This window comes from Kogia breviceps, chromosome 4 (assembly GCF_026419965.1).
Source record: "Kogia breviceps isolate mKogBre1 chromosome 4, mKogBre1 haplotype 1, whole genome shotgun sequence".
Lineage (NCBI taxonomy): Eukaryota > Metazoa > Chordata > Mammalia > Artiodactyla > Physeteridae > Kogia > Kogia breviceps.
The window spans coordinates 176024658-176039797 of record NC_081313.1 but is presented as its reverse complement, the minus strand read 5'-3'; the positions used below and the strand labels follow the sequence as shown (position 1 = coordinate 176039797).

Sequence of the window (15140 nt, the reverse complement as noted above, 5' to 3'; positions counted from 1 at the left end):
ATACATTGGGAGGTGTTGATATTTAAGTTGAGAATGAAAGCATGGATAGGACTTAGCTAATCAGGTTGTTGAGCTAAGGTGAGGAGGTGTAGAATGAATGAGAACATTTCAGATGAAGGGAACTTCATGAGCAAAATTCAAGAGAAGTTGTGAATTCTTTGTATTTCCTAAGGTGAGGAAAGAGGGTTGTCTGAAGCAGAGCAGAACCAGAGAGTGTTGAGAGGTATATTGGAGAGTGGGGTATAGGGCCAAGGGAATTACTTACTCTGAATTATATTCTAAGGCCATGGGAAACTTAGGAAATATTTTAATCAAAGGAGTAATTTGAATCTACATACAACTCCTAGTTTGAGAATGGTCTTCAGAAAGTGTGAGAGTGAATGCATGGAGTCAACCTAGAAGCTTATGATAAATAAGCTTTAAAACACGATGGTGGTAAATTACAATTGGATTATTATTATGGAAAAGGAAATAAATGATGTGAGAGTTTTATAGAAGGTAAAATTGAGAGAATTTTAATTACTTGATAGAGTTATTCCTTCATTTGTTGATTTACTAGAGGATATATTATAGTCAGTGCTTGAATGATTAACACATAGTGAAGAAAACTGAATTCCTCACATTTGTTCACAGACTTCCAGATATAGTTTCCTAAAGACTCAATGGTAATGTTAACCTCTAACACCTTATGTATAGAATTAAAATGGGGAGGAGATAGAAATGAATCGTTAGTTTATATAAATAAACATATGCATTAAATAAATGCATACATATAATAAACAAAGAGAAAACGTGCAAAACTACTACCGTTCTTGTTTCTCTAGTTGGTCTTGAGGTGTGGTTGACATCCATGGGTTACTTCAACAATCAGTTTCACATTTCCCTTGCCCTCAATGAGACCCTCACCTGGTCTGGGTTATGTACCTGGTGGAGTGACCCAAATGTTCATTCCCAGGCACACAACAGTAGTGTTAGCTGGGTCATCCATGGAGAATGGAAGTCCATATTGTTGAGCCCACAGATAGGCTTTATCCCTATTAGCATGGCCATTTGGTTCATGGACCCATTGAGGAAACACTGTTTTGGCTGGGAAACGTAATTGACATCTATGGACTGCATCATTTTGTCCACCTGATTATTAAGTCTTATTTATAGTGGATTGCTCTTGGTGGACATTCATATAGGGGATAAATAACTTTACAGTTTATGTGCATTCAGAGACATCCTTTCATATGCCTTTTCCCAGACTACTTTTCTTGTCATCAACCTTCCAAGTTTGTTCCATTCACATCTTTGACTCTCCAGTCAAATGATTGACAACTGTTTGTGAAGCAATGTGTATCCATACATATGGCTGTTTTTCACTCCAGACCTAGCAACAGCCAAATACAATGCTTGAATTTCTGCCAATGGGAAGATTTTTAATTACTACTGCCTTTAAGGGTCATCCCTTCAGTAAGGATATAGAGCTTCAGCTCTAAACTTCCAGGTGTAACTAGCTTACTACGCAGACCCATCTATAAACCAGGTTTTGTCTCAGCCAGCTGGGAGTAAGGAATACCACAGGAAGCCATAGACATGGACTGAGGAAGAGGAGGTAGTGCAGCTGTACTCAGGTGTTGAAAGAGCCTTGGCAGCCTATCATACAATTTACTTGCACTCACTGGAACTGCCTGAGCTTAATCCCTTAGGAACTCCTAGCAGTTTACATGTTCACCAAACTTTTTTGATACACATATGCAGAGTTGGGTTTATTTTGTATGTAAGCTGTTTTCTCCTACCTTATGTTGCATACTGTCCTGTCCCCTTGGATTTTGCACTAGTTGTGTGTCCAGAGGTAATGGCAGGTAATTGTGGTGGGTCTCGAGAATGAGCATTCCTTCCAAGGCATCTGCTCTAAGTGAGATTATCACACATTTGTTCAAGCAGAGGAAGACTAGTATCTTCAGAAACCTAAGAGCAAGCTACTTCCCTGATAAGGGAGGCTCAGAGTGTCTTGGGGGTTCAGTATTGTGAGTGTCATCAGGGTCCCCATAGATGTCCCCATTTCAAGTTTCCTGTTTCATTCTTCCCTGATCGGTGCCTCATTTTCACATGAAAAAGTACGTGAGATTGACTTTAAGTATGGTTGAATACTTGAACTCTGCATTTGATTTTTAGGAATATCTTCCCCATGTGACCACATGAAATGAGTTTTTAACCTGTCATGGAATCTCTCTGGTTTCAGACTTTGACTTGAGATAGCAGATCTGAGCTTGTTATTGTCTGGGCAACTACACTCAAAAGAATCCATCTCTCACTACAACCATTATAATCACCATTATTGTTGTACCGTTAAGTGTAGCGTTCACCTGGTCTCCCAAGGCAAGAGCTGTACCATAATCATCATAGGTAATAGCTTGACAGTTGTAATTCTGTGAATGTCTTTCCCATTGGCAAGGCTTTTAGCTCTATGCTTGAGTCCAAAGGTTTGACCAAACATGTCACAAAATGTCATCTTTACTACTTTGTCTCCAGGGATCACCTATTTTCACTACTGTGTATAAGTCTGCATGAAATGAAGAGACAGAAATCATACTTTGATTTAAACAGGAGAAGTATAGTATAAAATTGTAAAGAGAATTCTGTCATATATCCTAGAGTTCATGGAGAGTACCTAAGAAAGGCCAAACTTATAGTGGGGCCCTCTCTCCAAGATTGATTTCAGACCTTGTTAGAGAAGGTATCATGGCAACCCATTGAATGTGAGGAAATTTGCTAGGTTGCCAGGGCCAGAACTAGTTAACAGTCACTGGGCAAGGAGGAAGCTCCCCTCTGGAATGCAGGCAAGCCATGACCGGTATGTAGAATTGGAGAGGGAATTGGGGTGCCACTGTCAGTGCAGGACCTAGAGCACTAAGTGTCCATATAAGGAGGCTGTGGGAAACAAGTGACAGGTGTGCAGATAAGCCAACACTGGTGTGAGTGCTTGAAAGAAGATGGTGTTCCTCCCACCCTTACATTCTTAGAGTAATCAAATACATTTCTGAAAACAGATATGTTGTTATGAATAGTTATTTAGGTATAATCTAGGTGTACTTGAAGAGTGATGTGAAGTGAAGGAGCTCCACTCTGTCAGTCACCAGTCAGTGGGTGCCTTCGGTGTGCCAGACACCGTGCCACTCTTTGTACTGGCAGACACTGACATCCAAAACAGATACAGTGCTACCAATGATATGCCAAAAAAAGAAACTCTCCCCCAAAAAGCTGATCCTTATGTCAGACACGTTGTCAAGAAGCATTACTACAGATACAGAGGTCATGATAAACAAGTCTGTTTCTCCAAAAATATAAAAAATCGAATGTATCCACTCAATAATATTGTTGCAAATATATAAAGCATTACTTAAAAGAAGTAGAAGAAGAAATAAACAATTTCAAAATTCTAGTGGGAGATTTTAATGTATTTTGCCCATAGTTTCACTAAACAGTACACGAAAAATCACTTAGGACCCACATTTGAAAATGCTGTATTAACTGCCTAATATATATAGCATAATGTATCTAGTAACAGTGAAATCAGAAAGTGCTTGTCTGAGCACAAGAAGTAAGGAATGGATGGAAAGGGACAAGAAAGCTTTCCAGGGAAATGAATATGTTCTGTTTCTTGTTTAGGCTGGTGATTATACAAGTATATGCAGTTATAAAAATTCATCCACTAAATACTTAAGATCTGTGTATTTGATTAGACATTAATTATATTCAACTACAAAATAAACAGAAAAATAAAACATTTTAGCAGGTACCACCTCACTAAACTTACTCAGCCTAAGGACTCCTGGTTTGAGACCTCTAGTAGTAAGTACAGTTATAAGGGAGTCTAGACACATGATTTTTTTTGACCTCATGTATGGATGGGTTTTAGTCTTCTCTACTGAAGAATAAGGACTGTGGGGACAGTGAGGATGAATATGGTTCATAGGTTCATAGGTAATGAACTGTGGAACTTTCATTGTCATCATTCGTATACTGTTTTGTAGACCAGCATTTGGCCTGGTGGTCTGTGTTTGATATATTAAAGGTTATTGATATTTAAACAAAAAGAAGTTAACTTTTAAATACAGAATGTTAAAAGACAAGAAACATGAAGAAAGTCTGTGGAAGAAGTAAATAAACATAAAAGCAAATTTTTCAGTTCCATAAAAAAGGAACTGAAAAATAATATGAAAAGGTGATTGAAAAGATTCATAAAATAGACAAATGTTGAGCTAAGTATGACAGAGCCTTGCTCCTTGTCCAAGGCAAGGAGAGAGTACAGACCTGTTTGCTTTGAGTGTTTCCAAATGGAGACCCATGGAGGCTTCCCAGTACTTTCATGTATTCTGAATTCTTTTGTAAAAAGTTTGATGAATTTTTTTCTAACCTTTTTGGACCAAGTGTGGAAGACCTAATGATTTCCCCTTTCTTTCTTTATCTGGCCCAGGAACTAACAGAATATATGTGGGGTGTGTGTGTGTGTGTGTGTGTGTGTGTGTGTGTGTGCGTGTGCGTGTGCGCATGTGTAGGATACCCTTTATTTTTTTTACCTGCTTGATTGTTTTCCTGTGTTACTAATGAATTGATATAGCAATTATTAGTTTATTGTTTATCTTCCCTAATAAGAATGGTGGATATTTAATGCCTAGAATATTTTCTGTATATGTTACTGCTCTCAACCGATTGCCTAGCACAAGGTCATTGAAAGAAAGGAATAATCCAGTGATAAGAACTAAAGGAGGCCTAGAGCTTCAAACTTCTCCAGTATCCATCAAGAGAAGCTCAAGGATGTTGACCGAATAGAATGTTTTATTTTTTCCCTTCATAAGCCCAGCAGCAGCCTACACCAGTGCTTTTCCAATATAAATCTAATGTATAGATCACATATATAATGAAAATATTTTCAGTACCCACAATAAATAAAAATGAAGATGATTTATATGAATATGTTTTATCTCATATATATTAAAATATTACTTAAACATTTAGTCAATTTAAAAATTGAGATATTTTACATTTTTTTCATTTGAAGGGTTTTAAATTTACTGGACACTAAATTTTTATCATATATACTTAATTTCTGCTTAGAGCATACATAATTTACAGTTGAAAGAGTAGATTCCAATATTCAAGTTGTTTGAAACATATAGGTAAGCTGTAAGCTCCTAATGAGATATCTATCTGGTACATAATGTCCTCAATGAATAATAATAGACGTTACTAATATTCTTGTTGTAGAGCATACTCTTTTAGTAACTATGTTATCTACATAGAAAGAGCTAATTTATGATGTTGTGTGTGAGATAACTAATATTTGTTGATTAATGATTGATATGAAGCAGGACTCCAGATAACCCGATATCCAGGGGGATGGAGATATCCCTGTCCACTTGTATTCATACGCTGCCTGATATGATCTTGACATCAAAGAAAGAATTTTCAGGCAAATTTCACCATCATTGCAACATGACAGCTATATGTCCCATGAGAAGTCCTTGTTAATGTCCTTTTTCAGAGACTCTACTTTAGGATCTGCCAGTCCTTTGGTCTGGGCCTGAGCAGTCACGCTTCTGGTTCATCTAGGAATTGCTGAAGGGAGCCAGATAATGCTGTTCTCTAACTCGGCTTTCTGGTATACGCATTTAGGTAGAGTTGCTGCATAATCTTATTCGTGTATTTTATTGCCTTGACAAATGAAGAGTCACATTACTCAGGTCTTAGGTTCCTTCCCTGTAAAATGAACCCATTACTCTTTTCCTGATGGGCACCATGGCTCACCATCCCCTTTTCTGGCTCCAGGTGAGACAGGACTACTCTGGCATTCCACAGCAGTGGTGTGTATATATGTGAGATTTCTTGAGAGTGCAAGGATAATTGGGAATTTCGAGCTAGAGTTGAATGACTTCCAGGCAGTGACTGTGGGAGTTATGGTCACCTCTGGGTACTCATGCCTTCTTTCTTTTCTCCTAGGTGTTCTAAGGACCCTTTTGCCTTCCTGAGGAAAAGATAGAGGCAGAAAGGATAATGGCTGAATGTTTGAGAAGTTGTTCTCGGGTAAGAAGAAAGTCTGTCTTTCTAAAAAAATGATCTACTGTATCCACCAGATGGACACATTCTGTTTTGGTAGACCTGGGTCCAGAGCTTCTTAAAGAAATAAAGCCACTGCAGGACTCAGTCCCTGATGAATTCCCTCTCTAAGTGGAGGCTCATACTAGTGACACATTACCCTGAATAATCTCAGTATTTCAGTAATGACCTCCTAATCTTGCATCTCATGATGGTGACTGCATATTTTTTGTTTTGCTTGGTGCTCTTACACAGTAAGGAAGATGACTGTGCATTTCTCAAAGAATGTATTCATTTATCAGTGTTTACAAATGCTTCCAGTTGGCTTAGGACTATGCTACAGGAGAGAAACAAAACACTTTAAGGCTCATTCTGTTGATATAAGTTCATGTATTACATGTTCCATTAGAGCTGTAGCTGAAGGATATCAGTCATGAGTGAGTATAAATAGAAGAGAACCTAGGAGCAGTGTGTCCTGGGGGAGATGATGAGAGACCTTGAATCATGGGTCACCTATCTCCAGTCCCTACCATTGGTGGAGGGCTTACTTTACTGAAGCTAGTATGTGTGTGATGGTTTAGGACTCAGTGACCTTCGCTGATGTAGCTGTGGACTTCACCCAGGAAGAATGGACTTTACTGGACCCCATTCAGAGAAAGCTATACAGAGATGTGATGCTGGAGAACTACAGGAACCTGACCACAGCAGGTAAGGCTGCCGTCATTCCTGTAGCCTCTTAGGGAACAGATATATGTGATGCACTTACTGTGTTGCAGCATGGTTGATGTTACATATGAATATAATGGAAACTAACAGACACTGTTCTTCACATGAATGGGTTTTAATTCGGTTGGCATCTGAAAATGTGCTTCTAGGACTAGCATTATCACCATCGCTCTTAGAAATGTGCATTCTCAGACTCCACCTTTCATCTACTGAATGAAACTGCGGCATTGAGACCCAGTCATCTGTGTTGTGACAGACACTGGACTTGGTTCTCATGGACACCAAAGTTTGACGCTCATTGGTATATTGGTTTCTCCATGTGAATGAACATCTTTTTTTGTACTTACTTTGTTTTCCGTATCAAAAAATGTCTTAAGCTTTGTAATTGTTTATATCAATCTGAATGTGGGCTTTAGGGGCCAGAGAGAAACAGTCTTTGTGGAGAACAGAAAGAGATGAATTTCCTGTTTTATCTCTTCTGAAATAGTTTTATCACAGTTTTATACACATAGGAGCTGATTTATTGGACAGTTTCTTCTATTTTTCTGGAGGTTCTTTCATTAATTTATCTTTCCTCATAAACAGGGTATCAATTATTGAAACCCACTCTGATCTCTTGGTTGGAACAACAAGATGATTTGAGGACAGTGGAAAGAAGAGGAGTCCTCCAAGGTGAGTGATTCCTGATCAATGAAAATTTCAGTGTCTTTGGAATAATAATGAGGAAACTTGTAAAGAAGTGCTTTCTCACAGAAGGCTGAGGTCACTGGTCTCTGATATTTCAGGATATATCAAGTTGTCATACATACATACTTCACATTTACTCACAATTTCTTATGAGCTCACAAAATGGCTTGTTCTTTTTTTAATATAATTTTATTGGAGTACAGTTGATTTACAATGTTATATTAGTTTCAGGTGTACAGCAAACTGATTCAGTTATATATACATATATATATATTCACTCTTTTCCAGATTCTTTTCTCATATAGGTTATTATAGAATACTTAGTAGAGTTCCCTGTGTTATACATTAGGTTGTTGTTATCTATCTTATATATAGTAGTGTGTGTATGTTAATCCCAAGCTCCTTATTTATCCCACCCTCCCACATTTCCCCTTTGGTAACCATAAGTTTGTTTTTGATATCTTTAAGTGTTTATGTTTTGTAAATGAGTTCATTTGTATCATTTTTTAAGATCAGATTCCACATATGAGTGATATCATATGATATTTGTCTTTCTCTGACTTACTTCACGTAATATGATAATCTCTGGGTCCATACATGTAACTGCAAATGACATTATTTCATTCTTTTTTACAGCTGAGTAATATGCTGTTGTACATATGTACCACATCTTTATCCGAAATGGCTTGTTCTGTTTCTTTTTTTAACTTTATCATTTTGATGTAGGCTATTTTTCCAAACATTTCTCTTTTCCTTCACTGATAATATTCAGGTTTTTTTCCCCATCATATTTAATTTTCATAGAATTCTTTTTAATCAGGTACTGAATTTTGACTCTGCATTCCTATCATTGTTAAATATTTGGCATAGCCAGACTCCTCAAATCCAGTATGTATGTATTGATATTTTTAGCATCTTTAATTTGGAAGCCAGTACAAACAAGTATTATTATTTTTAACTCCTTCAGCCTCCTGTTTCTTTCTACAAACTCTTACATTTTTTATTCTTTTTTTATGGGAAATGCAACTTAAAACCAAAGGCTCAGCAATTCAGCAGGATACTCTTTGGGGAGAAACATCTGTTGGGATGGAAACAGTAACGTTGGTAAGTTTAAAACATCATATTTCTCTTTTTCCACATTCAGAAAAGAAAGGGAATTTCATTTATAGCATGAGCACAAGTGATAGATGTTTGCAATAGGTGGCAGTCACCCAGGGGAGAGCAATGTCTATGGTGAGATACTCTGAACAGGATGAATTTGGGGATATCCTAAACCTAGCTTGATACTTATTGCTTCAGAGTTCCCATAAGTCCTCATTTCCACATATGTAACAGGATATTTGAGATTTTACAACAATCCATGAAGCTGTACAGGATTATTTGAAGGTTGGAGTAGATGGAACATCATTCTGGCAGAAGGATTCCATCATTCAACTTGAAAGAAATCAACAGGGCAGAGGTGTATGAATGTAGTAGAAATGGTAAAAGTCATCTTCATCGTTGTAATGATGTTTCAAGTTTGAGATGAGTAGGATCAATTAATGAGTCTGAGCAATCTTTGCATCATCATTCATCTATCCATCCACAGGCAAGAATCCACAATGGATGGAAACTCTTTAACTGTGAGCAATATAGGAAAGACTTCAGTGAACACCTGAGCCTTAGGACAGGCAGGAGAACTCAAAATGGAGGCAACACTTACGAGCATAATGAGTATGGAAAAAGCTTCCTTACACTGCAGAAGAAAACCTCTACGATTGCGAAGCATTTTGTGTTTAATCACTGTGGAAAAGCCATCATCCTGACTCCAAATATTGTGGACAGGAAAACCAGCGTGGGAGAGAAAGCCTTGGAATGCAGTGATGGTGAGGAAGCTTTTGTGAATCAGCCTTCTCTTCAGGCACAAGTTGTAACTCAGAATGGGGAAAAACACTGTGAACAGAAGGAACATGGGAGAGCTTCTGTTCACTCCAGAAGTCGTAGTATACCAGTACAAAATCACACCACACAAAAAAGTTATGAATGTGAGGAGTGTGGGAAAGTCTACAAATATCATAGATCCATTAAAATTCACATGGGAACCCACAATGGAGAGAAACCCTATAAATGTAAGGAATGTGGGAAAGCTTTCGTTATAGCTTATGAACTTAAGAGGCATATAAAATCTCATACTGGAGAAAAGCCCTTTATATGTAAGGAATGTGGGAAAGCCTTCATTAGAGCTGATCACCTTAGGAGCCATATAAAATGTCATACTGGAGAGAGGCCCTTTATATGTAAGGAATGTGGGAAAACCTTCATTAGAGCTGACCACCTTAGGAGCCATATAAAATCTCATACTGGAGAGAGGCCCTTTATATATAAGGAAAGTGGAAAATCCTACTTTTATCCCTTGTTCCTTAATGATCACATGCAAAATCATAGTGAAGTAAAAGGGCATAAATGTAGGGAGTGTGGGAAAACCTTCCTTACTTCCTATAGACTTAAAGAACATATAAAATCTCATAGTGAAGAGAGGCCTTTTCGATGTGAAAAATGTGGAAAATGCTTTAAAAGTTCTTCATATCTTAAGCTTCACAATCAAATTCACACTGGAATAAAACCATATAAATGTACGGAATGTGGTAAAGCCTTCATCAGGCCTTTTGTACTTAATAAACATATGAAAACTCATGCTAGAAAGTTTTTATGTGAAGATTGTGGAAATTTTTTTGTCAGATCTCAGTTTAGGGTCCATAGAAAATTTCACATTGGAGATAGGCCCTTTCTATGTGATCAGTGTGGAAAATCCTTTAAACATGCCTTATACTTTCATCGTCACAAGACAATGCACTCTGGAATAAAACCTCACAAATGTGAGAAATGTGGGATAGCCTTCAGTTGGAAATCAGACTTTTTAAAACATATCCAAACTCATTGTGAGAGAAAGAAACCTGAAGATGTAAACAATGTGAGAAATCCTTCAGTTATTCCAATTCCTCAGGAAAAACTCACCTTCTAGCAAAATCCTATAAATGAAGAATATGTGAGAAAGCCTTCAGTTCTCTTAGTTTGTTTGTCTTGAAAGAAATTACTTTGTCTGACTGATGTCAGGTATGTGGGAAAGCCCTCAGTTGCCCTGATACACTTGACGTGAAAAGAGGACACTGGAGAGATGGTCTTCAAGCATAAGGAATGTGGGAAAGCCATCCATCTCACAACCCGGGCTGTTAGGGCTCACAGTGAAGCCATACTGTTAAGAAACATGGAAAGCACTTTACTGTTTGCTCAGGGAAATATGTATTCCCTAAATATGGGAGATCTTGCAATGTAGAGGAACTCTATTGATATAAGATTTCTGGAAAACTGTACATCTCTTGAGTACTTTGATGTTCACTTGTGATCTCACTGTGGAGAAGAACATTAGGAATGTGAGAAATATTGTAGAGTCATCATTTTTTTCCATTAGATTGTTGCTCATGCTTAATAAACAAGGGGTGATTCACAGGCAAGAGAAACGGAGTGTAGTAAATATGGGAAATGCTACCCTGAGTCTGAAATCTTAGGGTTTCTGAGAAAGGATAGTGTTCGAGGTGGTCCCAATGATCTATTTTGAACATTTGTCATTTGGCCATGACCTTTCCTGGGCAGCGATATGTCTTTCCCTCATCATCAGGCCAGGCCAGTCTAGTTGCTATATTTTCCAGGTCACAACCTGGCCAAAAGTGGGCCTACAGGAATCACACTTAATCCTCTTTGGACCCCCTGTTTTTTCCTGTTGGATGGACCTGGTCTTATATGTGAAGACAGGAACTACTTGACTATGTATGAGGCTCACCAAGTCCATCTACATCAAGTCCCAATAGCCGAAGTGGAGGATATAGTACATGTTGGTAAATCTTGTAAAGATGGCCTTGTCCTCTCTCACACCTGATCCTTTCAGGGTCAGGGTCAAGCATGTGATGAGTGGAGAGGAAGTGAGATTTCATCTACTAATGTGAGACACCCTGATTTCCTGACCTTTGCGGGAGAACAACACCCCGACACCCGTGGAGAACATTCAACCTCAGGCCTTGCAGGTAGAGGGTGAGAGCAATGATTGTTCCTTTTCACCCCTATATTCAGCTCCATACCCATGCAAAACAGTCATGTCATGTGTCTGGATCAAGCAACGTCTGCTGTAGGTGACATGTCCTCCCTCTGGGTTTGTCCTGCAATCCAAGTGCTTGAAAAGTGAAAAACTCATGTGACTGGCTGCTCCTGCTAATGTGCACTGCTTGATGCCATGACTGGCAGTTCCTGAAGGTGGGCTTTGGGTTCAGACACAGACAAATGACTAGTAGTACACCTATTATTCCTCTTAAAGATGGCTTTACGGAGGTTCATCTCTCCTCAGTTACTCCCCCATCTTTTTTTTTTTTTTTTTTTTTTTTGTGGTACGCAGGCCTCTCACCGTTGCGGCCTCTCCCATTGCGGAGCGCAGGCTCCGGACGCGCAGGCCCAGCGGCCATGGCTCACGGGCCCAGCTGCTCTGCGGCACATGGGATCCCCCCGGACCGGGGCACGAACCCGCGTCCCCTGCATCGGCAGGCGGACTCCCAACCACTGCGCCACCAGGGAAGCCCCTGCTCCCCCATCTTTGTCACCACTGGGAATTACAGAAATTGAATAGGATCTGTCAGGATTTTTTATTGGCTCAATTCTACCAGCTGTCAGTAATGTCCTCAGTATAGGTGTACCAACCGTAGCATTATTGTCACCAGAACTAGCCAGTCCCTCATTTATTTGCCACCAATGAACCCAGCTACTGCATTACCAGGTCTGATGCATTTACTAGCAGGTATGTGTAACCTCTGCACCCTCCCCAGTCTTAAGCTTCCTGCACCCCACATCATGCCAGGTGTCAGTTAGTGAGAACCCAGGTTCTGCCTTCCTAGGACTTTATCTAATAATAAAAACCTAATTTCAGCCTCTGATGAAAGGTTACACAGTTCTCATGCTTGAGCAGCCTTGGGTTACATCATGTATAGCCAATCAGGGTACAACTTCTTATTTATTTAGTTCTGCTGGGTCTCAGTTACGGCAGGTGGGCTCCTTAGTTGTGGCAGGTGGGCTCCTTAGTTGTGGCATGCAAACTCTTAGTTGTGGCATGCATGTGGGATCTAGTTTCCTGACCAGGGATTGAACCCGGGCCCCCTGCATTGTGAGTGTGGAGTCTTAACCACTGCACCACCAGGGAAGTCCCCAGGGTGCAGCTTCTTGACACTCTCTTGAGGCTAATCATACCATTGTAGTGATAATCCAAATCAAGCTTAAAACAAAGCCTGGACTGGAATTAACCTCTGAACCTTCATTTATACATATTTATATGTGGAGTAATGTGTCATATTTGGTTCTTTTTTGTGTATGCATATTGCTATTTGGCCTATCTGTTGACCTCTTTAATTATTGCCAGTGACACTGAATTATCAGCAGGTTAGACTTAACTCCCTTGAATGCAGTGTAATGGATTATATACTAGCCCTGGATGACATTCTGATTTTCTGAAATAAGACCTATATTTCCAGCAGAATTTGTTGCAGCTGCCTGAGGCTGAGACCTCATGGGTCATGTTAGAGGCTTAAAGGCAGGTTGGCCTCATTCTGCTGCTTGGATTCCTAGTGATAGTGTCATCAACAAGTGCTCACTGAGACCCATGAAGCAGATTTCGTCCCAACTCTTGTAGTGGTTGACAAGGCGTCATTTTTATGTGAAAATTCTCCGAAAGCCAAGTTGATGTGTGAACCAGGAGCTTGCTGAAGACCCTCCTCCGTGCATCCCTCTTGCTCCTGCTCATCATGTACGTGTGAATACAAGGCTCTGATCCCTTTTTTTCTCAGAATTGAGAAATGCAGTGAGGAACGTGGAAAGATGAGATCATCTCTCCCATTGAGACAACAAGCAGGCTTGGTTACTACTGCAAAGAAACTGAAATAAATTCCACAACCTCAGCATTGCTCTCCTTTAAGACAACCGAATATAGTGCAGACTTGACATGGGCCCTCTGTGTCACTCCTGAGAGACTCAGGGACAAAGGGAACCAATACAAACAGGCTAACTTTCCTTGGAGGAAGGGAATAATCAATTCACTGGTCCAACAGTTTTAGTGATGGAGACGTGGCTTCCTGGAAGAGGCAGAACAGTAGTGGCCAAGCTGGGTGGAAAGACAGGAAAGCATCTGGAATCCAGTAATGAAATCTCTTCCCCAGACATTTGCCCATGTTTGGGGCAAGAAGAGGGAACAAGGATCCCTGCTGTCCTATTCTTAATGAGGCTCAACAGTTAGTGTATCAGTAGTTATATCAGTTTGCTTTTCCTTAATTTCTTAATCTTTTACTACCCTTAATTTTTAAAAAAATTTTATTTTTTGGCTGCATTGGGTCTTTGTTGCTGTGCTCAGGCTTTCTCTAGTTGCAGCACGCAGAGGCTATTCTTTGTTGCTGTGTGCAGGCTTTTCATTGCAGTGGCTTCTCGTTGTGGAGCATGGGCTCTAGGCCCACGGGCTTCAGTAGTTGCAGCACACCAGCTCGGTAGTTGCAGCTTGCAGGCCCTAGACTGTGCAGGTTTCAGTAGTTGTGGCACACGGGCTCAGTAGTTGTGGCTCGAGGGCTCTAGGGCACAGGCTCAGTAGTTGTGGCACACTGGCTTAGTTGCTCCAGGGCATGTGGGATCTTCTCATACCAGGGATCAAACCCATGTCCCCTGCATTGGCAGGTGGATTCTTAACCACTGTACCACCAGGGAAGTCCTATGTTTAGTTTTTTAACATCACTTTATACACAGACATTATGTGGACTTTAAAAATACCTACGTTTTGGGGCTTTCCTGGTGGCGCAGTGGTTGAGAATCCGCCTGCTGATGCAGGGGACACGGGTTCGTGCCCCGGTCCGGGAGGATCCCACGTGCCGCGGAGCGGCTGGGCCCGTGAGCCATGGCCGCTGAGCCTGCACATCCGGAGCCTGTGCTCCGCAGCGGAAGAGGCCACAACAGTGAGAGGCCTGCGTGCCGCAAAAAAAAAATAAAAAATAAAAAAAAAAATAAAAATACCTACGTTTTTGCTATCCAATCTTAAAATCCTTTTCTTGGAGCATTTACTGTATAATAAATTACTAATAAATTTGGGTTTGTGTCTAGCATCTTATTTTTTCCATATTTATCTCATTTTTCATCTTTCTTTGCATTGTTTGTGTATTTTCATGTAAATGATTTTACTGTTGATGATTGAAATTTATATGCTCCACTAATTTTATATTAGTTTTTACCCTGAAACCTTTTAAATTAATGTCTTTCATTGAAGTCTTAACACCTTTTCCCTTGCACAGAGTGTACTGGGACTTGTGAATAGAGCAATGCCCGTCGTCAGCTCCTCAGCAGCACACTGACCCAGAGACCCAGAAATCAGTTCACAGTTAGAAGAGCCACTAAACAGACCCAGGTGGGAAAAAGAACCAACTCCCGCTTGAGAAGTGGCAGAGCCCCACCTTCTTGGGAGAGGTTACATCTGACAGGGACTTGGATAAACCCTGTAGGGAAGTGCTCAGTACCATCAGAAACAGTGAAATGAATGCACTTTTGTGAGGTAAACTGGCCTCCGCCATAGGGGTGCGGCTGTGGACACTGCATGACCG

The 15140-nt window shown here is 40.0% G+C and overlaps 2 protein-coding genes across 4 annotated transcripts in view; one reads left to right on the top strand and one right to left on the bottom strand.

The window, feature by feature from the left end:
* ZNF699 (zinc finger protein 699) overlaps positions 1–15140 on the bottom strand; it is a 98593-nt gene that overhangs the window by 58375 nt on the left and 25078 nt on the right. The gene's annotated exons all lie outside the window — the stretch shown is intronic.
* The window catches only part of LOC131755840 (zinc finger protein 426-like), a 31559-nt gene that overhangs the window by 7107 nt on the left and 9312 nt on the right, over positions 1–15140 (top strand). For 2 of the 3 annotated variants that reach the window (XM_067032851.1, XM_067032850.1), the window contains exons 2-6: positions 5986–6069; positions 6663–6789; positions 7393–7479; positions 8534–8598; positions 9083–11020. In XM_067032851.1, coding sequence (XP_066888952.1) covers positions 6040–6069; positions 6663–6789; positions 7393–7479; positions 8534–8598; positions 9083–10495 — 1722 coding nt within the window. In that variant the 5' untranslated portion in view covers positions 5986–6039 and the 3' untranslated portion in view covers positions 10496–11020. Of the gene's footprint in view, positions 1–5985; positions 6070–6662; positions 6790–7392; positions 7480–8533; positions 8599–9082; positions 11021–11416; positions 11553–15140 lie in introns of those variants that run through there. The other variant, XM_067032852.1, reaches the window with a different exon arrangement.